This window comes from Podarcis pityusensis (genome assembly GCF_964106645.2).
Source record: "Podarcis pityusensis genome assembly, chromosome: 2".
NCBI classification, from domain to species: Eukaryota; Metazoa; Chordata; class Lepidosauria; order Squamata; family Lacertidae; genus Podarcis; species Podarcis pityusensis.
The window spans coordinates 85,064,520-85,088,251 of NC_138029.1; the positions used below are offsets into that span (position 1 = coordinate 85,064,520).

The 23,732-nt window shown below is 48.7% G+C and overlaps 1 protein-coding gene across 1 annotated transcript in view; it reads left to right on the top strand.

The window, feature by feature from the left end:
• The first annotated feature begins 8,351 nt into the window (after positions 1 to 8,351).
• The window catches only part of CELSR3 (cadherin EGF LAG seven-pass G-type receptor 3), an 87,216-nt gene continuing 71,835 nt past the window's right edge, over positions 8,352 to 23,732 (top strand). The window contains exon 1 of the mRNA XM_080996631.1: positions 8,352 to 12,403. Coding sequence (XP_080852757.1) covers positions 8,380 to 12,403 — 4,024 coding nt within the window. The 5' untranslated portion in view covers positions 8,352 to 8,379. The remainder of the gene's footprint in view (positions 12,404 to 23,732) is intronic.

Genomic DNA, 23,732 nt, shown 5'->3' on the forward strand with positions numbered 1-23,732 from the left:
GAAGTCCTCTGTGTGGTGTGTATATCTCCACCAGCTCAGTAGTTTTTAAGCCCCCGGTGCAAGCTATCCTTTGTTCACCGAATGTGTAATGAAACAAGCCACACCTATTTCTGAGCAATTCATTTGAACTCCTAGTTAGGATTGCCTGTCAGGCTTCAATATGTAAACCAGCCATATAACCTAAACCTGTTGATTTTCAGCTTTCTTTCTTTCTTCTTCTTTGCATCTCCTTCTCTCCTAATTAAGCAGATGAGACATGCAAACTTTGAAACATTGTGCCTGCTATCTGGAGAGTTACTGTTACACGTGCTCAGTTGCCCACCTTTAACTAGAAGGACTTTATACTCTTACTGGCCACCCCAATCTCTACCGGGCAATGCGGGATTCCAGGGGTCTTGGCACTTAACCAGGGTTTGTGTTTCCTTTGGGGGGAGGAGAAGAGGCACAGTGCAGACCGTAGTGTCTTTATGAAATATGGTTTATTCACATGTATTTACACCTGTCAGGGTAGAGAGAGGGGACCAAGCATCACATCTTAAGAGGAGCTTGCTTCCCACAACTGCACAGCATTGAAGGCAGCCAAAGCACCATATCTGTGTCTCCTTTACACAGCATGTCCATCCAGCATTCTGCATCGCACAGGGGCCCATCTTTCTTCCCCCAAACGCTTGCTAAAATGCAACCCAAGCCTCATGCAAAGAGGATACTTTTTTCCCCTGCAGTGACATCACACCCCCTTGTAACCCTGGCTCCCTCCCAGGTCTGCTATTGTATTTTTGCTAACTAACACACAGCTGGGGGAGGGACTCTACTCCTCTTCTTGTCTGATGTTGAATGCTCCACCTTTTGTCAAGGTAATGACTCTCTCATCACCTGTTTTGTTCTTTGATAGCACATCTCTCAGCCACATTTTTGTGTGCTTCCTCCATGTGAGGTCTGGGGGGGTAGCAACATGAAAATGGGCCTTTTCTGCAGTGCCCCCCCATTTGTGGAATGCTCTCCCCAGGGAGGGTCACCTGGCCCCTTCCTTATATATATTTTAGGAGCCAGGCAAAAACATTCCTCTTCAGCCAGACATTTGGCTGATTAATATACTACTTTTAAATGTGTCTGTGGGAAGGGGAGGTGTTATTCTATTGCTTTTTTTTTTTATTACTTACTTACTTGTTTCTATTCTGTATTTTATTCTGTGAACCACCCTGAGATCTTATGATGAAGGGTGGTATAGTAATCCAATCAATCCATCAATCAATCAATCAATCAATCAATCTTGAGGAAGCTGCCTTGACATATTTTTTAGGCCTTGCTAAATCCATTGAGGGACGCGGGTGGCGCTGTGGGTAAAACCTCAACGCCTAGGACTTGCCGATCGCATGGTCAGCGGTTCGAATCCCCGCGGCGGGGTGCGCTCCCATCGTTCGGTCCCAGCGCCTGCCAACCTAGCAGTTCGAAAGCACCTCCGGGTGCAAGTAGATAAATAGGGACCGCTTACCAGCGGGAAGGTAAACGGCGTTCCGTGTGCTGTGCTGGCTCGCCAGATGCAGCTTGTCACTCTGGCCACATGACCCGGAAGTGTCTGCGGACAGCGCTGACTCCCAGCCTATAGAGTGAGATGAGCGCACAACCCTAGAGTCTGGCAAGACTGGCCCGAACAGGCAGGGGTACCTTTACCTTTACCTTAAATCCATTCATCAAACTCCACATTTACTAATTTCAGAAATTATGGGGGGAACTTGGAACCCAGGAATTTTAGGGGATCCTTGCGCCCTACAAACCCATAACAATACCTTTTTAAAAAATGTTTTAAAATTACTATGTACTCTGTCACAGATCTATGGTCACTCCCTACAGCAAGAGTGAGGGAACCTTTCTCAGATCATGGGCTTACATTGCCACATGTGGAACTGCATTCTGGGGCACATGATTGTGATGGATGAGACCATAGGCAAACATGGGCAGAGCAACAGAGGTAACCCTTACTTTTTGTACAGTGTCCTACATTCCAGCCATGCAAAGGCTAGTGATTTCTACACAGACACTCCTCTGACCAACCTCGCTTGATTGGTCTTCTCCCAAATGTCTGGACTGCCATGTATGTGACCAAGAGTCAAAGGACCATCATGCAAGACATGGCAGAAGACCTTTTGGAAATAGTCCTGCAGTAATCAAAAAGCTTTATGAAGGACAGAGGCAAAAAGTTACAACTCAATCCTCTGTATGTTGACTCAGCAAGTTGTACTGAGGGCTGTCAATGTGCATCAGGCTGTAGCCTCAGGCACAAAACTATTTTAAAAAAACAAGAATAGATTCCTAAAAAAAATATATTGCTCTCAAAACCTAGAACAAACCACGAGGCACTGGAGCATTAGATTTTTCATACATCAAAAAGATTTCTCAAAATCTCAGCTTCCTGAGTGGCAGCCCAGGAAATGCAGCTTTTTTCGTACCATTGATTTCCACTCAATGCCTTTTTGTCATATTTTGTATTACTAACACACAGCAAATGAGCTGTTCGTGCAAGCTCTAAAAGAGCAGAGAAAATCCTATATGAGGAGCCAGGGTCTGAAAAAGGCGGTATGTTCAGACTGTAATTTGTCTGACTGCCGATTCCGGGAAATATCTGATGTAACCAAACCCTGAGCTCAGTGCAATGCATAATTAGCCTCCTCGCATTGGAGTCATCGGATCTAGTGATTAACTGAGATCGACTCTCAAGCAAGGGGAGAAAGTAGGTGAAAGCTAATGTGTTTGTCACTGTGACCTGGGTCATCCATTAATGTACATGAAACTCAAGTCCCTTCCATTCCTGCAAGAAATGGGGGTTTACTCTTCCTCCTAAACACATACTCCTGATTTCCCCAGTTGAAATCTAATTCCTGCCCTGGCCATGTTACCATTTGGAAGGAAGTATTTCAAACTGCCATATGTTCATGGGAGAATCTGTGGGTTTGTGGTTCTTAGCAAAGAACAAAGATGTAATTCCGGGCTACAATCAAGCTCTGCTTGGTTACAAAAGGTCATTGGAATCCAGCCTGTTACCAAGGTTCTCAGGCCTCCTGGCACCCTGAGCGTGCCCCTGAACTCCACAACATTCAGCTTCACTCTGCAAACTGTGTGGCTTTTGTAAGCATGACAGAGGAAGCTCATCTTGGCTCCCACTAGGTATCCTCCCTAATAGGAGATAAACTTGCCTTCATTGTCTGAGAAGAGAAGGTGCTTCAGATGTATGTACCCAGTTCCTGTGCACATCACCAACCCAGACATGGAGCTCTATTTGGGCAAACAAAAGCACCTTCTCAATGAGCAAGCAAGTCCTGGTTTTTACTTTTTGAAATATGGCAACCCTAGCTATTTGCATTTCTTAAGTTTAGGATTCTCCATTTCCTCTTTGCTTTTGTACACAACTCTCTTTGCACTGGTTGCTTTTGCAGTTGGCGCTCAGGGTCTCCCTATTCAATTTTCTTCTGCTGCTTAAGGCTGCTGCATACTGTTCTGTGGCCAGAAACTTAAAGTAGCCTACTTCCAGCTACTTAGCATACATACATTTTATTTTGCAAATTCCACCCTTCTCCTGTCAACCTTGCTGGCCTTTTGTTTTGGGAACCCATTCCTTAAGTTCTTGTCCCCAATGGGCCATGAGGTTCAGTCTGCCAGGATTCCATGGAATACTCCAGGACCCAGGAATACTTCAACTTCAGCAAGCATCTCCTTCCTCCCTCTTCTACCCTGTCCCCTTGCCTCTTCTCTGTGCTGGCCCATTTCAGGTCTAGTCAGGAACCTAAAGGGAATACAAAACCATGTGCTTTCCTTTTAGTCATTTTTCTGTTCTTAGCCATGGTAGTGGGTGGGGGGAGGTTCAAGGAGAAGCCAGGCTGCTTGATTGCATACTGTACCACATGGGGTTCAGGGTAACCAGTGAACGTGTGTCTATGTTTGGTCTCCCATCATAGGCATATTGCCCATACCATTTGTATACTAGTTTTTCCTGTTGCATTTAGGCCTCCAGGCCGCCTGTTACATCCCCACTACCGTCTCCTTATATGGCAACAATAATATTCCTTGCTTCCATCTATTTTTGCATCCATAGAGATGAGCAATTTTAACTTGTTAGTCCATGTTAAAATTTTGACAATTTTATCCTCTCTAGCCATTTGAATGTTATGGATTTTAAGCATTTTACTCACTGTAATCATTCTGGTGTTTTATAATAAGCCTTCCACTCTACCGGAATTTGGATTTGGTGAACTAATACTCATCCCCATTGGTAATTAAAGCACAAGGCAACACCCATGAAGAATGCCACAACTCGAGGCCCACGTTCTTGAATAACCACATCTCTGTCATTCCATGTGTTTGCATTTGTGTCGTGTGTAAGATGGGCTCAGGTACAACAAGCCTCCCTACCACAGTTTTCAGCAGGACTGGGGAACTTCAGCTCCCTTCAGTCCCATGAAATATGGCTGAGGCGGGGGAGAGACAGAAGTTACAGTCCAACAACATAAGGAGGACCACAAGCTGCCCAGCACTGGTCTTCAGCATCCAAGGATCTCACTTGAAAGTACCTACTAAACCAGAAATACCACCTATCCCAGCACTATGGTATTCTGTTGTTGTTGTTGTTTAGTCGTGTCCAACTCTTCGTGACCCCATGGACCAGAGCACACCAGGCACTTATGGTATTCTAGCAGTAGTTTATTTGGGTGGGGTTTGTTGGGGGGGGGGGAGAAACCACCTCTCTTTGAAGCTGCAATTCATCTTGGAAAGGAAGCACTCCTTAGAATCAATGGAACCTCCTGAGCTTGAGGACAATTTAACTGAGACTGCAGCACAGAGGGTTAACCCACTCCCCATGCTGCCTGGTTTTGGTCCTGATGACAGCTCTCCCATGACTGCTATTTACACTTAGGAGAGTGGGAGAGGTGAAATGCCTTCACATATTTCATGCATGGTCCTGGGCTTGTCTCCTGCATACCACAGCAATATATATGCAGCTTCCTTGTGCCTTGGAGCATTTTTTTCTCTCCTCTAGCTCATGGGTAGCCAACATGGTGCCTTCTAAATGTTGCTGGTCTACAGTTCTCATCCACCCAGGTTGTTGGCTATGCTGTTGGAAGTTGGAGTCCAATGCCATCTGAAGTGCCCCACACTGACTACCCCTGGTCTAGCCTACCAAACCAGGCAGCCAATAGCACAGTATTACAGACAGAGGTGACCACGATAGGACCATGTCCATGGGACTTCTTGCTCTTACATGAAGGTGCAACAAAGCATGCTGCCTGAGCCAATTGTGGTGAACATATGGCAGGTTTGTGTCCGATCATATAAAGGACAGCACACACATATGCATGTTGGTGTCATGTTCTGGACTTCACCAAGACTGCTGCTACTGTTTTTGGGGTCTCCTGTTGGACACCAACTCCCTTCAGTCCTAGCCATCACAGCCAAAGACCTGGGATGATGGACTGCAAGCCTGCACCTCTTCAATGAAGCAATATTTCTTTTCCTCAGCAATTTTATTAGGGAGGCAGAGTTAAAAGAAAGTTAGCCATCTATTTCATCTCCTCCAGCACTATTGTGTATAATGACATTTGGCAGACAGCCGATCTGCACCCTGTCAGAAGTGTTGTACCTCATCTCCCTTGATTGGGGATTTTTATGAGCAGCATGACATTGTGGGGGTGGGGGGTGGACAAAACAAGAGGAAGCCAAAGCTATGTTTCGTGTCTTCAATCAGCAGTAAGAGCATGTCAGTCCACCATCAATTTCCTGGTTCCCCATTTTAATTAAAAACTGAATTTCCTGAGAAGGTGTTAATTCCCCACCACTGATGCATTAAAAATGCATGTTGAGGGAGATGTGATGGGGGGGAGGTCAGCTTGGGAGACTTAGACTAAATCAGCAGGTCATCCCAACTGCTGGGAAGGGAAGAGTCAAAGGGAAACGACTGGTGCCCCAAGGAATGGATTTCATATCTTTTCCACATTGGTTGACCAAAAAGCAAGGATAGGAGGGGAGGGAGAAAAGGGAAAGGGGCAAAAAAGCAGGATGGCAAGGGAAAATGATCAAATGAAAGAAAATGGCACATGGCAAACAGGAAGGCAGGTGTCCTAAGTATAGCAGGTGAAGCATCATTTTGATCAGGGCTGGAGAAACTTTTTCCCGCCAGAGGTTGCTGAGCTTCAGTTCCCACAAGCCCAACTACCATGGCTGATGATCAGGGTGCTGGGAGTCATAGTCCAGTTTTGTTTGCTTATTCAAAAGAAAACTCCCTAAGCTGTTGAATAAAAAACTGGTGTTTAATTGCTGCTGTGCTGTCAAATAAGTTTGGGGCTGCCCCATATCCTATAATTCATTGACTAAAGGTAAAGGGACCCCTGACCATTAGGTCCAGTCGTGACCGACTCTGGGGTTGCGGCGCTCATCTCGCTTTATTGGCCGAGGGAGCCAGCATGACTAAGCTGCTTCTGGCGAACCAGAGCAGCACACGGAAACACCGTTTACCTTCCCGCAAGTATTTATCTACTTGCACTTTGACGTGCTTTCAAACTGCTAGGTTGGCAGGAGCAGGGACTGAGCAACGGGAGCTCAATTCATTGACTAGGAGTCCTTTATTCCCAACACACTCCCTGTAGCTTTATTCTTTGCTGCCCTCCAGTGAGGTTACCTTCCTCATCCTGCCCCTCCGATCCTCATTCTACATGACCCTTCCCCCAAACATCTTGCCACCGTCATCTTCAGCAGCTATGCTAATTCTGGCATCCTTATAATCTTCCAGTGTCGTATAATTTGTCTCTAGATCTTTCATTCCCTTGGCCCCTGCAACATATTCTAATCCTGTAGAAACAACTTGCTTCACTGTGGCCAGGAGCACACCAAGCTTCATTGAATGCTCTTAATGAATGGAGATCTAATTAAGTCTTTGGTCCTAAGCACTCACATATGGGTACAAACCTCATTGGTCTTGGTGGGATTTACTTCTGAACAAACACGCATGGGATCTGGTGGCAGATCAGTTAGCCTGAATGTCTCATTTCTTATAGACTAATGATATTTTAAAAAGTAGTCTGGAACTACTTTTGTTGGGATAGAAAAAATAGCTGGTGCCTTTTTTCTTTTTAAATAAAAGTAAACAGCATATACCATCTAACCATTGTTCTCTGCTCTAATCTGGAGAAAATAACTACTCAGCTGATTCATTTCAATTACCAACCTGGTGCATAATGCCCATATGCCTGCGGGTGGCACTGTGATCTAAACCACTGAGGCTCTTGGCTTGCTGATAGGAAGGTCGGTGGTTCAAATCCACGTGAGGGGGTGAGCTCCTGTTGCTCTGTCCCAGCTTCTGCCAACCTAGCAGTTCAAAAGCACACCAGTGCAAGTAGATAAATAGGTACCTCTGTGGCAGGAAGGCAAATGGTGTTTCTGTGCACTCTGGCACTCGTCATGTGTCCCATTGCGCCAGAAGCCGTTTAGTCATGCTGGCCACATGACCCGGAAAGCTGTCTGTGGACAAATGCAGGCTCTCTCGGCCTGAAGCAAGATGAGCGCCTCACCCCATAGTCACTTTTGACTGGACTTAACCATCCAGGGGTCCTTTACCTTAACCTTCTTTACCTTTTACATGCCTGCATTAAACAGGTGGGTACCCACTTCACCCTACCTGTGTGTGTACAAAAAACTGTTCAGATTGTGCTACAGGATAACCTTGCATTGTGAGAACTTTGAACATATGCCCCTAGGGACAAAGCAATGAGATCGAGTTCTCAAAACAGTCCGCTCCTTGCCTCTACACCAGCGTCTTGATGGCGCGTTCTACCCCATCTAATTCTCCCCAAACGACTCCAGCGGAGACCCCACCTATTTCCTAAACAGCCCAAAGCATAGTTCTAGATCAGCACGTCGGACAGCTCTCGGCGCCCTCGGAGCGTTTAGCCAAGCCCGGCGTCGCGGCGGGCACGCCCCCTTTCAGCCCCGACGAGACCTTCCGCCAGCCTCAGCCAGACGACCCCTCCTCCTCCTCTTCCTCCTCCAGCCCCTTCCCTTCCGATCCCACCTGCCCACAGCGAAGATGGCGGAGGCGGTGGCTTCAGCCGCCTACGCCAGACGGGTGGGCGCTACCACGGCAGGGAGTGGGAGGGAGGGCGGAGCGGACCATCGGGGCAGCCGGGAGCCATGTTGGGGCTGCGGGAGGAGGCGATGCTGCCGCCGCCGCCGCGGAGCAGCCAGGCCCGCAGGGAAGGCAGGAGCCGCCGCCGCTTCTAGATAGATGGTGGTGGCGGCGGCGGCGGCGCAGGCGGAGAAGGGGGCAGAGCCAGAGGCGAGGCGGGGCCGGAGCAGCGCCAGGCCCGGGCAGGGGGGCGGGGAAGGGGCCGAGGGACCATGGCTGAACGGCGGCAGCAGCAGCAGCCGGGACTACCAAACCGCCGCCGCCGCCGTCCTCGCCAGTGCCGCCGGCTGGGGCTGCTGCTGCTCCTTCTCCTCCCTTTGTTTCCCCTCAGCTTGGGGGAGCCGTCGGACAGAGGGGGCTTGGGCTGCGCCCGCTTGGCTGCGCCGGGAGGGCCGAGCTGCGAGCTGCGCTGCTGCGCTCTCGTCGGGGGACGGTGGGGAGCCTCCTCCGTAGCCAGTGCCCGAGGGGGCGGCTGGGGCTGCGACGGCACCTTCTCTCAGCCCCCGCCGGGGGCCGGCAGTGCCTCCTGGGCTGGCTACGTGACCCCACCGCCGGATAAGAAGAGGAGCCGGCGTCCAGCGAGCGCCCCGGGGGCGTGGGGCAGCTGCTCCCGCTGCTTGTGGATTATAAACGCTTCCGCACTTCTTCCCGGGACTACCCGGGAATGCCTTCTCCAGCGAGCCAGGCTCGGGGCGGACTGGGAGCAGGCGGGCACCTCCTCCAGCCCTTGCAAGCCCGGCGTCGGAAAGCCGGACAATGGAGCTTATAGAGAGACTAGCCGGGCGGCCCCATCCCAATCCCGCCTGCGCGCATCGGGTCTCCACACCCGGAGCCGGCGAGTGCGCCTCTGCGGGCAGAGATTTCCCCGCGTGTGGAACGACACGGACCCGCGTGGGCTGCTGAGATCCGGCGCAGGAGCGACGAAAGGAGCCGCAACGCCGGCGAAGCCCCTTTGGCTCTCGAGAATGCGCCTTGCTTCTTTTTCCCGCTCGCCCGTCTGCGGATGGCTCGCCTTGCTGACCTGCCTCCAGCTCCGCGCGGGGCAAGCGGGGCACTCGGGGGCTTCCCGTCGCTGTGCCGGCGGCGAGTGCTGCGGAGCCGGCCAGGAGCAATGCTGCCTCCAGCCTTGGGGAGGGAGAGGCTGGGCAGGAGCTGTTTCAGCACCACCACCGCGCAGGACAGCTCCCGGCGTCTCGCTGGGCGCCCACCCAGACGGAGAACGGAGGAAGCCGGAGCTCTGCCTTCTCTTCCACCCGCTCGACTCCACCAAAGGCTGTTTACAAACTCTTTGTTTCGGTGTGGGTTTTAGGAGTCCCTCCACTCCAGACTTCTTTCCCTACCTGCCGCTAAAACCTACTCACCCAACTATGCAGAATGAGCTAACCCATTCCTCGTGTGCCAAGAAACGGAGGAGAGACGGGGCATTGCTCCCTTTGCTAAGGACTCGGAGAGCAGCCAATCGCCACCCGCTCTTCCCTCAGTATAATTACCAGGTCCAAGTGGCCGAAAACCAGCCTCCCGGGACCCCTGTGATCACGATGGCAGCCCAAGACCCCGATTCAGGTGAAGGTGGGCGCCTGCTCTATTCCATGGATGCCCTGATGAACAGCAGGTCCCTGGAGTTGTTTAGTATTGATTCCCAAAATGGCCTCATCACCACCACTGAAGTTTTGGACAGAGAAAATATGGACCTGCACTACTTTCGAGTGACCGCGGTGGATCACGGGGTTCCCCGTCTTTCTGCCACCACCATGGTTGCCATTACAGTGGCAGACAGGAATGACCACAATCCAGTATTTGAGCAGAGTGAGTACAGAGAGACTATCCGAGAAAATGTTGAAGAGGGCTACCCTATCTTACAGCTGAGGGCCACAGATGTGGACTCCCCACCCAATGCCAACATCAGATATCGTTTTGTAAATGAGCAAGCAGCTCACTCTGTCTTTGAAATAGACTCCCGGTCAGGGCTGATCACCACCAGTGGGCAAGTGGACAGGGAGAAAATGGAGAAATATTCTTTAGTGGTGGAGGCAAATGATCAAGGTAAGGAGCCTGGCCCTCGATCGGCCACAGTTAGAGTCTATATCACAGTCCTTGACGAGAATGACAATGTCCCACAGTTCAGTGAGAAGCGGTACATAGTCCAGGTAAGAGAGGATATCAGACCCCACTCGGAAATTTTGAGAGTTACTGCCACTGACTTGGACAAAGACAATAATGCTTTAGTTCATTATAACATCATCAGTGGGAACAGCAGGGGCCAGTTTTCCATTGACAGTGTGACTGGGGAAATACAGGTAGTGGCTCCTTTGGATTTTGAGGTTGAGCGGGAATATGCACTGAGGATACGTGCCCAGGATGCAGGGCGGCCTCCTCTGTCCAACAACACAGGCATGATCAGCATCCAAGTAGTGGACATCAACGATCATGCTCCCATCTTTGTCAGCACCCCTTTTCAAATATCAGTGTTAGAAAATGCCCCTTTTGGCCACTCGGTGATCCACATCCAGGCTGTGGATGCAGATTATGGAGAGAACTCTCGCCTGGAGTACAAACTCACTGGGGTCTCATCTGACACCCCCTTTGTGGTGAACAGTGCCACTGGGTGGATTACTGTGAGCGGCCCCTTGGATCGAGAAACGGTGGAGCACTACTTCTTTGGAGTAGAGGCCCGGGATCACGGCTCCCCAGCATTGTCTGCCTCTGCTAGTGTCACCATCACGGTAATGGATGTAAATGACAATCGGCCTGAATTTACCCAGAAAGAATATTTTATCCGTCTCAACGAAGATGCTTCCGTGGGGACCAGTGTTCTGAGTGTCACGGCAATTGACCGGGATGTGAACAGTGCCATCAGCTATCAGGTAACAGGTGGGAACACCCGGAACCGTTTTGCCATCAGTACCCAGGCAGGAGTGGGACTAATCACCCTCTCTTTGCCCCTGGATTACAAGCAGGAGAGGCGCTTTGTGCTGACAGTGACAGCCTCTGACCGGACTTTGCATGACACTTGTCACGTCCATATCAACATCACTGATGCCAACACCCATAGGCCAGTGTTCCAGAGCGCCCATTACTCAGTAAGTGTTAACGAGGACCGCCCTGTCGGCAGCACTGTGGTGGTGATCAGTGCCACTGATGATGATGTAGGGGAAAATGCCAGGATTACCTACTACTTGGAGGACAACATTCCTCAGTTTCGCATTGACGCAGACACTGGCGCCATCACGTTACAAGCACAGTTGGATTACGAGGACCAAGTGACCTACACCCTGGCCATTACAGCCAAAGATAACGGCATCCCTCAGAAAGCAGACACCACCTACGTAGAAATCATGGTGAACGATGTCAATGACAATGCCCCTCAGTTTGTTAGCGCTCACTACCAAGGCATCATCTCAGAAGACAGCCCTCCCTTCACCAGCGTGCTCCAGATCTCCGCCACAGACCGGGATGCCCATGCCAACGGACGAGTGCAGTACACCTTCCAGAATGGGGATGATGGGGATGGAGATTTCACAATAGAACCCACGTCTGGGATTATCCGCACTGTCCGCAGGCTGGACCGGGAGAGCATCCCAGTCTACGAACTCACTGCCTATGCCGTGGATAGAGGCATCCCTCCCCAGAGGACACCTGTCCATATTCAAGTCACCGTGCAAGATGTGAATGACAATGCTCCTGTCTTCCCAGCTGAAGAGTTTGAGGTTTTAGTGAAGGAAAATAGCATTGTGGGCTCTGTGGTGGCTCAGATTACAGCTGTTGATCCAGATGAAGGGCCCAATGCACAGATCATGTATCAGATTGTGGAAGGCAACATCCCTGAAATTTTCCAGATGGACATATTTTCGGGTGAGCTCACAGCCCTGATTGACCTGGACTATGAGAGCAAGGCAGAGTATGTGATTGTAGTCCAGGCCACCTCTGCCCCCCTAGTCAGCAGAGCCACAGTCCACATCAAGCTCATTGACCAGAATGATAACAGCCCCATCCTTAAAAACTTCCAGATTCTCTTTAACAACTACGTCTCCAACAAATCCAATACCTTCCCTTCTGGGGTTATAGGGAAGATCCCTGCGTATGACCCAGATGCATCTGACAGACTGTTCTACACCTTCGAACGAGGGAATGAGCTGCACTTGTTGATTGTCAACCAGACTAGTGGGGAACTCCGGCTGAGTCGCAAGCTGGACAACAATCGTCCTTTGGTGGCCTCCATGCTGGTGACCGTCACAGGTAAAGGCAGTTTCAGTGCTTTTGGTGACTGGAAAGGTTGCATTTCCTTGACTTATGACAACTGGGCCAGCCTTTTAGCCATGTTAAATGGCGCCAGACTCTCAGTACTGGACCATTATGCCGGGGGTGGAGGATAAGGGGGATGGGGAGAGACTTTGATGGTAATTATGCTGGTGGATCTTTTATTTATTTTCCCCCTGCTTCCTTTAGGGCGTAATAGCTCAGTGGGCTACCAAAAAGGCAAGATTTGATTGCTCGCTATTATCTCGTGGCAGACTCATTTCATAATTTATTAGGCAGAGCCAGGTTCCTGCCCTGAAGAGTTTACAATCTAAATTAGATAAAGTGCGCACAAAGGAAGGGAGAACGGATGCAAATGGGCTGAGACAAACCTGCTTGTTGCGGGGAGGATTAAAAAAGGGGGGAATGGCTGGAGTGGCTTCCCGGCTCTTTTCTTGGCTTTCTTTTGTTCAGTGCTGGAAACAGCTCACTAAATGTAGAGTGTGTTCCAGCAAGGCCTTTGCAAGAGGAGAATCTGCGTCTGGGTTTGGTTGCAACAAGTGATGTAGCCTGGAGAGCTTTGCCTTCCTAGGAGCTTTCCCCACAGCTGTGGAACTTAATTGGAATTGGGTGGGAAGAGGGAGGGAGCAGGTTAAGGGTTGCCCAGAGAAAAGGATACCACCTAGTGCAGGATTTCTGAGGCACGGTTGCTGTTTTGTTCAGACCATGCTCCTCTGTTGATTTTAAATCTCCCAGCCTTCCATTGGACTAGCCTGGACTAGCTGGAAGCAGCATGATGACTACCACAGTTTCCACAGGGCTTGTGGGTTTCTGGCACAGTGGTTTAGCATGCTCAGCACCAAAAAGTACCTTGGCTGCAGACAGGGGGTGGGGGGGGGGAAGGATTTTGTTCTGAGATTTGGTGCAACTGTCCATGACTATCTGTCATTCTGGCCTTCCCAGCAAGGAACTGAGCGGCATGGAAAGACCTACTCTTGTTGCCATGCTGAAGGGAGTTCCTTTTAAATTGGCTTAGGGATACCGTGATGGCAATGATGGCTTATTGCCCTCAAGCATATGCCAACAAGTCTCCCATCTCCCAGACTTCAGCTTTCCCACCTGCAAACCATGGCAAGGCGGAGTTACTTTTGCAAGCTGCCTTGCTAGCAAAATGCAAAAAGAAAGTGCCAGCCCATTAGGTTTTTTGTAATATGTTTGAATGCCAACTAGAACTTAGCCTCGGAATTGTCTAGGATGTCAGGGCTCAGCCTTAAAAGAGGAAGTAGTAATGAAGAGAGTGGCTCTGAGCTTAATTGGGCTGTCTTTCCCTTGCCCAATAACAGCATTTGCACATCTGGCTTTGAGAGTTAAAGGCTTCTGGGACAGAAGACATGACATCTGGTCATATATTCAACCCCAGCTCCTCTTCTTTTAAGAATCCCATGCTAGACATGTCCATTAAATGCATCTCTAAGCCTATGGATCAGCTGCCTTTCTCAAGGTCTTGACTCCCTCTCTCGCGTGGCTCAGGTACACATAATTGAATGCTTTGGAGTTTTCGCTTAAAAACAAGTTGATCCCCCATGGCCAAACTGATATTACTCTAGCTGGCTCTTAGATGCTGCCTCAGACCTAGGCACTGAAAACGTCAGTCCCCCTCTTGCTGTAAGATGGAAAATTGTTCCCAGTGCTATTTGGCGTCTTAACAGGCTTTGCCCAAGCCACAACTCACTCATCTTCATCAGGATTTGGCCTGATGGTCAGATTTCATCAAAACTGCTCTTTTTCATTTAATTCACTTAATTGGTCATGTTAACATGTCAGCATGTCTGTCTTGGCTCCAGCCCCTTCTTTGTCCTCCCTGCCCTCCTACTAAACAGAGTTTACATGGGCTTGGGATATTAATCCTACTCCTTTTTAATGTTACCTTTATCATTATCGATTTTGCTGGGTCCATTTTTCAAAGGCCCATTTGCTGTACTGGCATAAACTAGTTTTGTGCCTGAGTGTAATACCATAGATGGCACTTTCGTAGGTCAGGTCTAGACATATAAAAAACAAATGTGTCTCTAGAAAACTTCCCCTGCACTGTAAGGAGATGTTTTAATTTTATTAGAGGGAAGCAGTCATAGGAGAGGAATTACACCAATAGCCAAAGGCCATCAAGGAAAATCTACGTTACGGCCAGGAATAAGACATAGATTGCTTGAGCTGCTACAATCTTTCGCTCTTTCCATAAGGCCACCCCCTTCCTTCTGTTGCTAGCAATAGGTGTGCTTGAAAATGGAGCCTAATTATGCCAAATAACCCAACTGTGACTTGTGCAAACGGGTGTGGGAGGAGGCCCCTGTTTATGGGGAGTGGGGAGAGACAGAGGAAGGAGGTTGTATGTATCAGTGGCTCACAGGCTTAGTTACCCAGCTGTGTCTAGGGAGACTTACATTATTCATGACTTTCCCCACATCCTTAGCTATCATCTAGCCCTCTCCTATAACCCCCCCCCCGACTAATTTAGGGAGTGGGCTCGGAAAAGGCAGCCCTTGTTTCCTTCAAAAGGATGGGGGGTGCAGGCGATGTGTTCTGCTGGGGCTCATTGCTAGATTGGGGTTCTTCAGGGGTTAATTGTAACTGCAGGGCAGGGCGATATCGTATTCAGGCACACAGGCAGGCATTGGGCGCTGATTACTGGAGAGCTAAGCTGACCTTTTCATGCTTCTGCCAGGGTGCGCTGCTGACGCTGGCTCTGCCTCCCTAACACACTTAACCCCGCACAAAGGCAGGGAGAAATCACATTTTCGGGTCTCACATTAAACTGCCTTAGAACAACAAGGCTCTCGAAAGGACGGTGTTGTCATTTCCCCAGCTTCCAGTGTGGAAATGAGGAGAGAAAAGGCTAAGCTCATGCAGGCGAGGAGAAGCATGGAAAGGGAATTAGGCAAAGGAGCCCTCCCTGGGGGCAGGCGAGGAGGTGGGGGAGAGGTGTAGGGGGAGCGGGGGGGGGCTGCGCCTTTTGTTGGCTCTGGTGGTGGCTGAGGATGCTCAGGCCATTTTGTTCAAGCACTTCTTGCAACCCCTGGATTTTATTTTTGTTGTGTTTTTTCTTTTCTTTTCTTTTTTTAAAAAAGAATCTATTGTTTGTGGAGTACTTCCCATGCCAAGTTGATCCAGTGGAAACACGTGCCAGAGCTGGTGGCTGGAATCAATGCACAATTAGTCTTGTCTAGGGAAGAGGAGGGAGCAATTTACGAAAAAGGATCTTAATGGATGGAAACCCCAGACTTACTACCTTGCTCAATAATGCACAGGCCCCACCCAGAAATTAAGATGGCAAGCCTCAGTCTGTATCATGGAGCACACATTTATTTCAGAAGATCAGCAACTGTTGTTATTATTACAGTCGTACCTTGGTTCTCAAACAGAATCTGTTCTGGAAGTCCATTTGACTTCCGAAAATGTTTGAAAACCAAGGTGTGGCTTCCAATTGGCTGCAAGAGCTTCCTACAGCCAATCAGAAGCCACGGAAGCCCTGTCAGATGTTCGGGTTCCAAAGAATGTTCGCAAACCGGAGCATTCACTTCTGGGTTTGCGGCATTCGAGAGCCAAAACGTATGAGTACCAAGGCGTTCAACAACCAAGGTACAACTGTATTGCAGCATTATTATTATTATTATTATTATTATTATTATTATTATTATTATCTTTCATTCCTTCTCATCCCATGAACTCAGCAACTTCCAATAGATGGAACATTTAACTGAGGGCCAGGCTGGACAAATCAGTAATTCTGCGAAATGCTTTTTTAAAAAAGTAAGTTGTAAGTGTCTAAATCTCAATATGGATTGGTGGGAAACTGTTAAAGGCCTCCCCACCCTCCATGCCAGGGTCCTGATCCAGATTAGGTGCCCCAGTGCCTGCAATCTCCTTTTTAAAAGACACTCTTGCTGATGGTGCCAATGGCGTCCCAGGACTGTGAGAACTACAAAGCCAGGTTCATATCTCAACTCAGCAACTGATTCAGTGCCACCACTTCTGGAGCACCCGTTGGTTCTGCTTTTGCTGTGGACGCATGGAGATGGTCTCGCACAGCAGAGAGCCACCGCGGGAAAAGGGTATGCATTGCCACCCAGCTCAAAAGACACATCCCAACAATTCAGGAAGGCCCAGAGGAGCATCGCAATGTGGCTGAGCACCCATGCACAGATCCCCCATGTGCTAAAAGTGTAAAGCACTTTGGAGAGTCAGCGTGGTATATAAATGATACTAAAATTATAGCCTCACGCTTGCCAAATTACAGGGTGAATGTGTATACTATCCTAGCTACTGATGCTGGATCAGAAGATGCTGTCATGAGTGGGTTTAATCCTGTTCATGCGAAGAATTAAAATGAGAGGTGTAAGCCAACGCTATCCCTTTAGGAACAGACTTAATAAAGCTATTGATAAATAGAGAGAATGAGCTGCATCATACTAATAGGCTTGACTAAAACTTTACATTACTACGATCAAAATGATTCTTCCCAAAGGGAAGTGAGTATGAATCAGCTAACGGAGTTTCCTTGGAAGTGGGAGGGCAGGATTCCTCCCAGATCCTTCAATTATTTCTGTGAAAGGCCTCATGTCAAAACAGCTAGTGCCGAGGCGGGAGCTTGTTCCGTAGAGACAGGAAGCGCAAGCGGATGTCTGCTGCTGCTGCTGCTGCTGCTGCTGCTGCTTAAAAAAATTAATTCTGGAGATACAAAGCTGCCTAACCAGCCTGGTGGTGGGAAGCACTTCTAACAGACCAAGGGCAAAGCTTGATATTATAAGGAAGATGAGACAGTCACGGAAAAGAAAAGAAAAAGCCCTACTCTGTATGCAGCTCCTTCTTTGTAGCCCCTCGTTCAGAGATCTGACTGGATCCTTTTCTCCACGCATGCTCCGTGGGCCAAGGGTGACAGGTGGATGGGGGCCAACCCCTTCCCATCATCTGACGTCCCAATGACACAAGGTGACCCATTTTTGCGCGCACCAATTGTTGGGGATTAGGTGCTCTGCTCATGAAACACCCCTTTGGTGTTGCCCCCCCCTTCCAGCAGCAACGCTGGCTTCCAAATAAATCCAGCACCCCTACCAGGCACAGCTGTGTCAAAGTTCTTACTCTTCATGGGTGGAGCCAGATCGGTTGCTTCACCTTTTACGCAGCAATCGTGGGTTTCATGGTTGCACCAGTTTTGCACTGCTGTCTACAGCAGGCAACACAGGGGAGGCACTGCGCATCTCCAGACACCCAGTGGGTATGTGTCTGGGAGGCATGGACCCAGTCATGGTTCCCTGGCACACACACTAAAATTCAGAGATGTGCACTAATGTTTTCCATGTATACCACAGCAGCCACTGGTATAACACTGGCAAGCACAACTGGCAAGCCTAGCATGGGGCTTGAGATTCAGCAAGCAGGAAAACTGGCTTGGGAACCCTAAGGACTAAGCTCCACACAGGCCTTCCAACCGACTTCTGAAATTAGGCTGTCAGTCAATTATTTGACTGGTGTTGTAAAACCACAGCGGGCTACATGCAGCTTTCCATCATTCCTTCATGCAAACTGGAATGAAGTCACTTAGGACCACTGACAATGATCCTATGGACTGCAGGTGGAACCACAAAGACTGTCGGAAGTCTACATGCCATCCTCTGCAACTTGATTTTTCTTGATGTGGTTAAAAATAGGTATCAGGGTGAGGGAAATTCACATCGTAGAACGTCTTTGAAGATCTGGAATTCTCAAGCTGTCATGGCCATCTAGAGCCCCCGGAATGCGCTTGCTGTCAAGACTTCAACTTGAAAAGCTTCATGTGTGTTTCTCCACTGAAGTCAATCAAATTACCCTGGAGCTGAGTTCACCCTCTGTTTTGTGCCAGATGTTTCTCTGGAGGGGTCCCATCTTTGGGATTTGCTCCCTTGTAGGTCTGCCAGAGCTCCAGGCTAGTCATTTTCAGGGTGTCATGCAAGCTGCATGTATTTAGGTTAGCTGTTAATTAACAGTTTTGTAGTGTCCTTGGATTGTGTGTTTTAATCTCCACATTTAAAGTTTCCAAGGCAAGAGGCACTTTAATTAAATTAGTAATAATGCATCGTGAAAGCCAAATTTGACCTGATTTGCAAAATCGCTTAATTCCCCCAAATAATCACCAGGAACTTTAAAGAGCTGTGGATGCCTTGCAGAAGAAAATAACAAGGGAGGGGGGGACCAAGTAAAGAAGCATTTGCTTCAAAAACAAGCAGCTTTTGTTTTTGCCATTCCTCTTTTTTTCATGGGGCAGTGAGCAATCGGAAGCATTTTAACCCAGAGGTATATGCCAATTAAATTTGGTTAGTTGACATCCTGGTACATGTGTTTAGGATTGTGAGTTTAGTCCACAAAAATCCCATGAAAACATACAGACTTGAAAGATGAGTCATTTTCCTTCTTTTATGACCTGAAAATCATTGGTCTCTGTGTGTGATATCCTTCGTGCCTGCCTGGGCAATTATGGGCGCCTCCAGGCAAACTGCTTATACAGAATCCATCCTGATTTGCTTGCACAAAACTTAAACAAAAGTTAGTCCGGTCTTTGGGGAGCATCCATCGCGACTTGCTTGCAGGGGGTTTATGTGTCTTCCCATTAATCATTCATTCATTTCCAGTGCACCTTCCTAACCACAAGAAGTCTGCTGGGTTGTCTGTTGTTGTTTTTAAAGTGGATTTGTTGCACCAGTGCTAGAGTGCTTTAATCAGTTTAAATTGTACAAATCTAAACTTTTTCTTGAAAACAGTGGCAGTCTGGCATCCCACATTCTTGTTGCTGTCACTACTGCTGCGACTTGGATTTAATGCTGTATATGGAAGAGGAAAAGCTCTTAGTCTTGGTGGGGATGGGGTGGGGGTGGGGGGAGCACATCCTGCTGAAATTATTCTGATGTAGGGCTAAAACATTGCACAGTTATAACCACACACCGTTAACTGTCCCCTGGAGTGCTTCCGTACTCAAAAGCCAATATGGATGGTCCCGCATTAGGGACCAATTAGTTCCATCCACTTGGACACAAATTCATGGCCACAGCATCCTTTTGTCAAGGCTAGAGTGCTCTTTTGTGTGTAGTCCAATTGCCCTGGGTAAACCGATCCGCCAAGAGGCATCATTTCCCAGCACTCAGTGTGCGTTGAAAAATAGAAATGCCGTCGAGCCAAGACCAATCTCCTTTACCAGTCACTGTAGCATGTGAACGGCATGAAAAGGGAACCAGCTAGTGCAAATGTTAGGACAAGATCAGCCCCATTTCCCAGTTGCTTTCCTCCTTGCAGCTGCTCCTGAAAGTGCTCATGTGCATAATCAGGTGTATGATTTGACCGGTGGTGCATAGATCCCACACACATATATATATATGTATGTGCAAATGTGTCGCTTCATTTCATAGGCGCCAATTGGCAGGGATGGTGTCAAAGTGGCCTAGCATTAAACACCCCCGACAAATATTTGCGCAGGAAATAACACTGCGAGGCCAAAAAAGCAACCCCAGCTCTTGCTCCAATCCTCACATATCAAGTGCCTTTCCCAGCACAAAAGTATTATTTGTGCCAGGGGTGACACCTGCCAGATCAGAAATGGTGTGCAGTTAGCTCCTCTGCCAGGCCAAACAGCAGCTTGCAAGATGGGCAGGCATGAGAGGTGAGAGGCTATCCCTAGAAGTTTTGGACTATCTTCTCATTTTGCACTAAGAGGGTCATATACCAGGTGGTCCAGCCCTACCTAGGACTGGGAGCAGCTGGGGTTCAACCTTCCTGATATATGTATATGATTTTCTAGATACTCTGAAGGTCTCCCACTACTGAGTTCCTTGTGCTGTACCACAAGTTACCCCTGCCCAAATCCCCTCCTCCGCACAACTATTAAGGGTGTAGTAGTCCATCTGGACACAGGTGGGTTAAACCACTGGGCCGCTTGAGCTTGCCGATTGAAAGGTCGAGGTTCGAATCCCCATGACGGGGTAAGCTCCCGTTGCTCGGTCCCAGCTCCTGCCAACCTAGCAGTTCAAAAGCACACAGTGCAAGTAGATAAATAGATACTGTTCCGGCGGGAAAGTAAACGGCGTTTTTGTGCGCTGCTGAGTTAGTCATGCTGGCCACATGCGGGCTCCCTCGGCCTGTAAAGCGAGATGAGCGCCGCAACCCCAGAGTTGTTTGCGGCTGGACTTAGTTGTCAGAGGTTCCTTTACCTTTACCTTTTAGTCAATCTGGCCACCCTACAGCTATGAACACAGCTGAGTTTTAATTCCAAGTGTGGATTTTAGGTTGGGCAGAGTTCTTGTGTGAAAAAGCCCAACTTCCTCTAGAAACAATGGACTGGAGAAGTAAATTGAGTGGGTTCAGACTTATCATAGATTTGAATGACGTCTGGTTTGGGCCTTCCCCTTTTGCATCAGCAGCCATTTCACTGAATGCAACTGAGTTGTTGACTTCTGTGGTAGTGGTAGTGGCATCCGCCCTGTGGAATGCCCTCCCATCAGATGTCAAAGAAATAAACAACTATCTGACATTTACAAGACATCTGAAGGCAGCCCTGTTCAGGGAAGTTTTTAATAACTGATGTTTTAATGTATTTTTAACCTTCTGTTGGAAGTCGCCCAGAGTGGCTGAGGAGACCTAGCCGAATGGACATCGTAGAAATAAGAAATTATTATTATATATTATTATTATTCTGTTCTAGGCTAGGCTGAGAAAATGTAATCACTCTTGTTGTCCCTTAAGGGAGAGCGTCAATGGACCATGCAGTGAGGCATGTGAGCATCCACCCACTTTTAGCATGTGGCCTGTGTATGCTTTGTAAGGAGACGAAGAGGAGCTTCCTTCCTGGGGGAATTGATCAAAGCAGCTGAGCATTGATCCCTTTCCCCATTTGTATCATCCAGTGCCATGGATCCACTGGCTCATCCAGTGCCATGGCTACAAGGGGTGGCTACAGGGGGTGCTAGTTGGGGTGTTGTTTTTATGCCCTGGGTGAAGCCTCCAAGGCATTAATAGCCCACCCTTTAGCCAAAAAGGTTCACAGAGTATCTTCTGAAAACCACTTCTAAGATGGCCAGCAAAACAGGAAATAGGGTTAACAGATCAGCAGCATCCCTGACCCTGAGATTTCAGGATCCAAACCTGAGACCAAGGGGTGGCCCCTGGTGATGTCACAGGGACAGACCCTGGAGACAGAGGTTAATTGGGAGACGGGACGGGAGAAGGGAAGACACCTCCCAGAGTTCATTTGCAGCAAGTTCCTACCAAGCTGAAGCTTATAAGCTGCAGGCACAGTCAAATGTGTCGAGATGTGTGTGTACGCAAATTTGCATGCTGGGAGTGCCAAACTGAATTTTTGACCCGGATGAAATAAAGCATAGTTTCACCCCTGGGCTCATCCACACTTCTGCTTGCCCTGCCACTTCCCCCAGGGAAGCCCCTGCTTACTGTTGAATCAGCAAACGTCAGCTGGGTTTTCTCCGGATTGACATTAGCTCTGATTTAACGCTAAAGGGAAAGGGCAAAAATGCTCGGACCCATGCCTAGAGAACATGGGACAAGCAGGAAAGTGCTCAGACCTGTGATTTCTAGGCAGGGGACAAGCATAAGTGTGGATGCTCCCTTTGCCACCAAGTGCTGCCTGGGCTCACTCCTGTAATATTCCAGGAGCAGAGGAACATTCCGCTTAGCTCTCTGCAACCATAACCCCACTCTAGATGCGCATAAATGTTTGGCGAAAGCCACCGTGACCTGTCCATGCAACCACTTGCTGTGCCTGCCTTCGTGCGCCTGCAACTACATGTTGAGGAAGCTCCCTGTGGGAGAGGGACATGAATATTCACCAGCCTCTGGCTCTTCATCAGTTGCCAGGGCCTGCGTTTGTCGAGAATGGCTGAGGCTCTCTGATTAAAATTACTCCTGGGGGGGTTGGCGCTTCCAGCAGGCTTTGGGCTGCCTTTGTGTGTCGATTGAAAGGTGGGGAGGGGGAGGGGGGTCCTCCTCTTAACCATCTGCTTCCCTTTAATGTTGAACAGATTGTGAGTCTGGGCAAGAGGCCGGAGCTACCAGTCAGGATTGCACTGCAAGCGCTACTCGCAACGTAACACAGCCCCTAAAAATAACCCTCGTAGCATACATTTGTGTGTGTGTTTCTGCATGTGCACATGCACCCGTTCTGCCCACAAGACCGCCTTGCTTGCACACAGTGTTTCATGATGACGCATTGTTCCCAAGAAAGCTTGCGAGATTGCCAGCTTACCACTATGTGCTCGGAGCTATGTGGGGAATGAATTGGTCAGAAGAATTGACCGCTCCCTTAATCCTAGAGATCTCTGTCCAGAACTGAATGTGTGGTAAATGTTGTTCTCCTCCCCACTTTACAAGATATTCGATGAGTGCTGATATGCGTTGCTTTCCAAGCCATTTTCTCCTAGGTGGGTTTAATTTGTTCGCTCACTTCTTACAGAAGAGTCAGATGACATCGCCGTCGAATCCCTACAATCCAATGTTCTCTCTGTTGCCCTTCCATTTATTATTATTTATATATTTAAGTCTATCTATAGACTGCTTGATTGTAAAACAAACAACAAAACCTCTAAGCAGTTTACAAAAATATAAAGTATTAAAATTATAGATAGAAAGCAGGCATTTTGAAATGTTCAAAAGATGGTTAACAGCTGAAGCAGTTAAAAAGAAATAAAACATGTGTAGCTTTGATGTGTCTGGATACGGTAAAGGTAAAGGGACCCCGGACCGTTAAGTCCAGTCGCGAATGACTCTGGGGTTGTGGTGTTCATCTCGCTTTACTGGCCGAGGGAGCCGGCGTACAGCTTCTGGGTCATGTGGCCAGCATGACTAAGCCACTTCTGGTGAACCAAAGCAGTGCACGAAAACGCCGTTTACCTTCCCGCCAGAGCGGTACCTATTTATCTACTTGCACTTTGATGTGCTTTCGAACTGCTAGGTTGGCAGGAGCCTGGACTGAGCAATGGGAGCTCACCTCGTCGCGGGGATTCGAACCGCCAACCTCCTGATTGGCAAGCCCTAGGCTCTGTGGTTTAGACCACAGCGCCACCTGCATCTCTTTTTATGTGTCTGGATAGGCAAGCCTAAATAAAAATGTTTTAAGTGGGCATTCAAAATAGCACAGTGAACTGCTGCAGTCAAGCCCTCCCAGTCCAGGACTGCTGTGGCTATTGCAGAAATTCCAGGTGGTAAAAGATGCTTCTACCCACCGAGACCTGGGCCTTCAGTGACTGAGCTGGGTCCAGAAGCACCCCCAAACTGTGTACCTGCTCCTTCAGAGGGG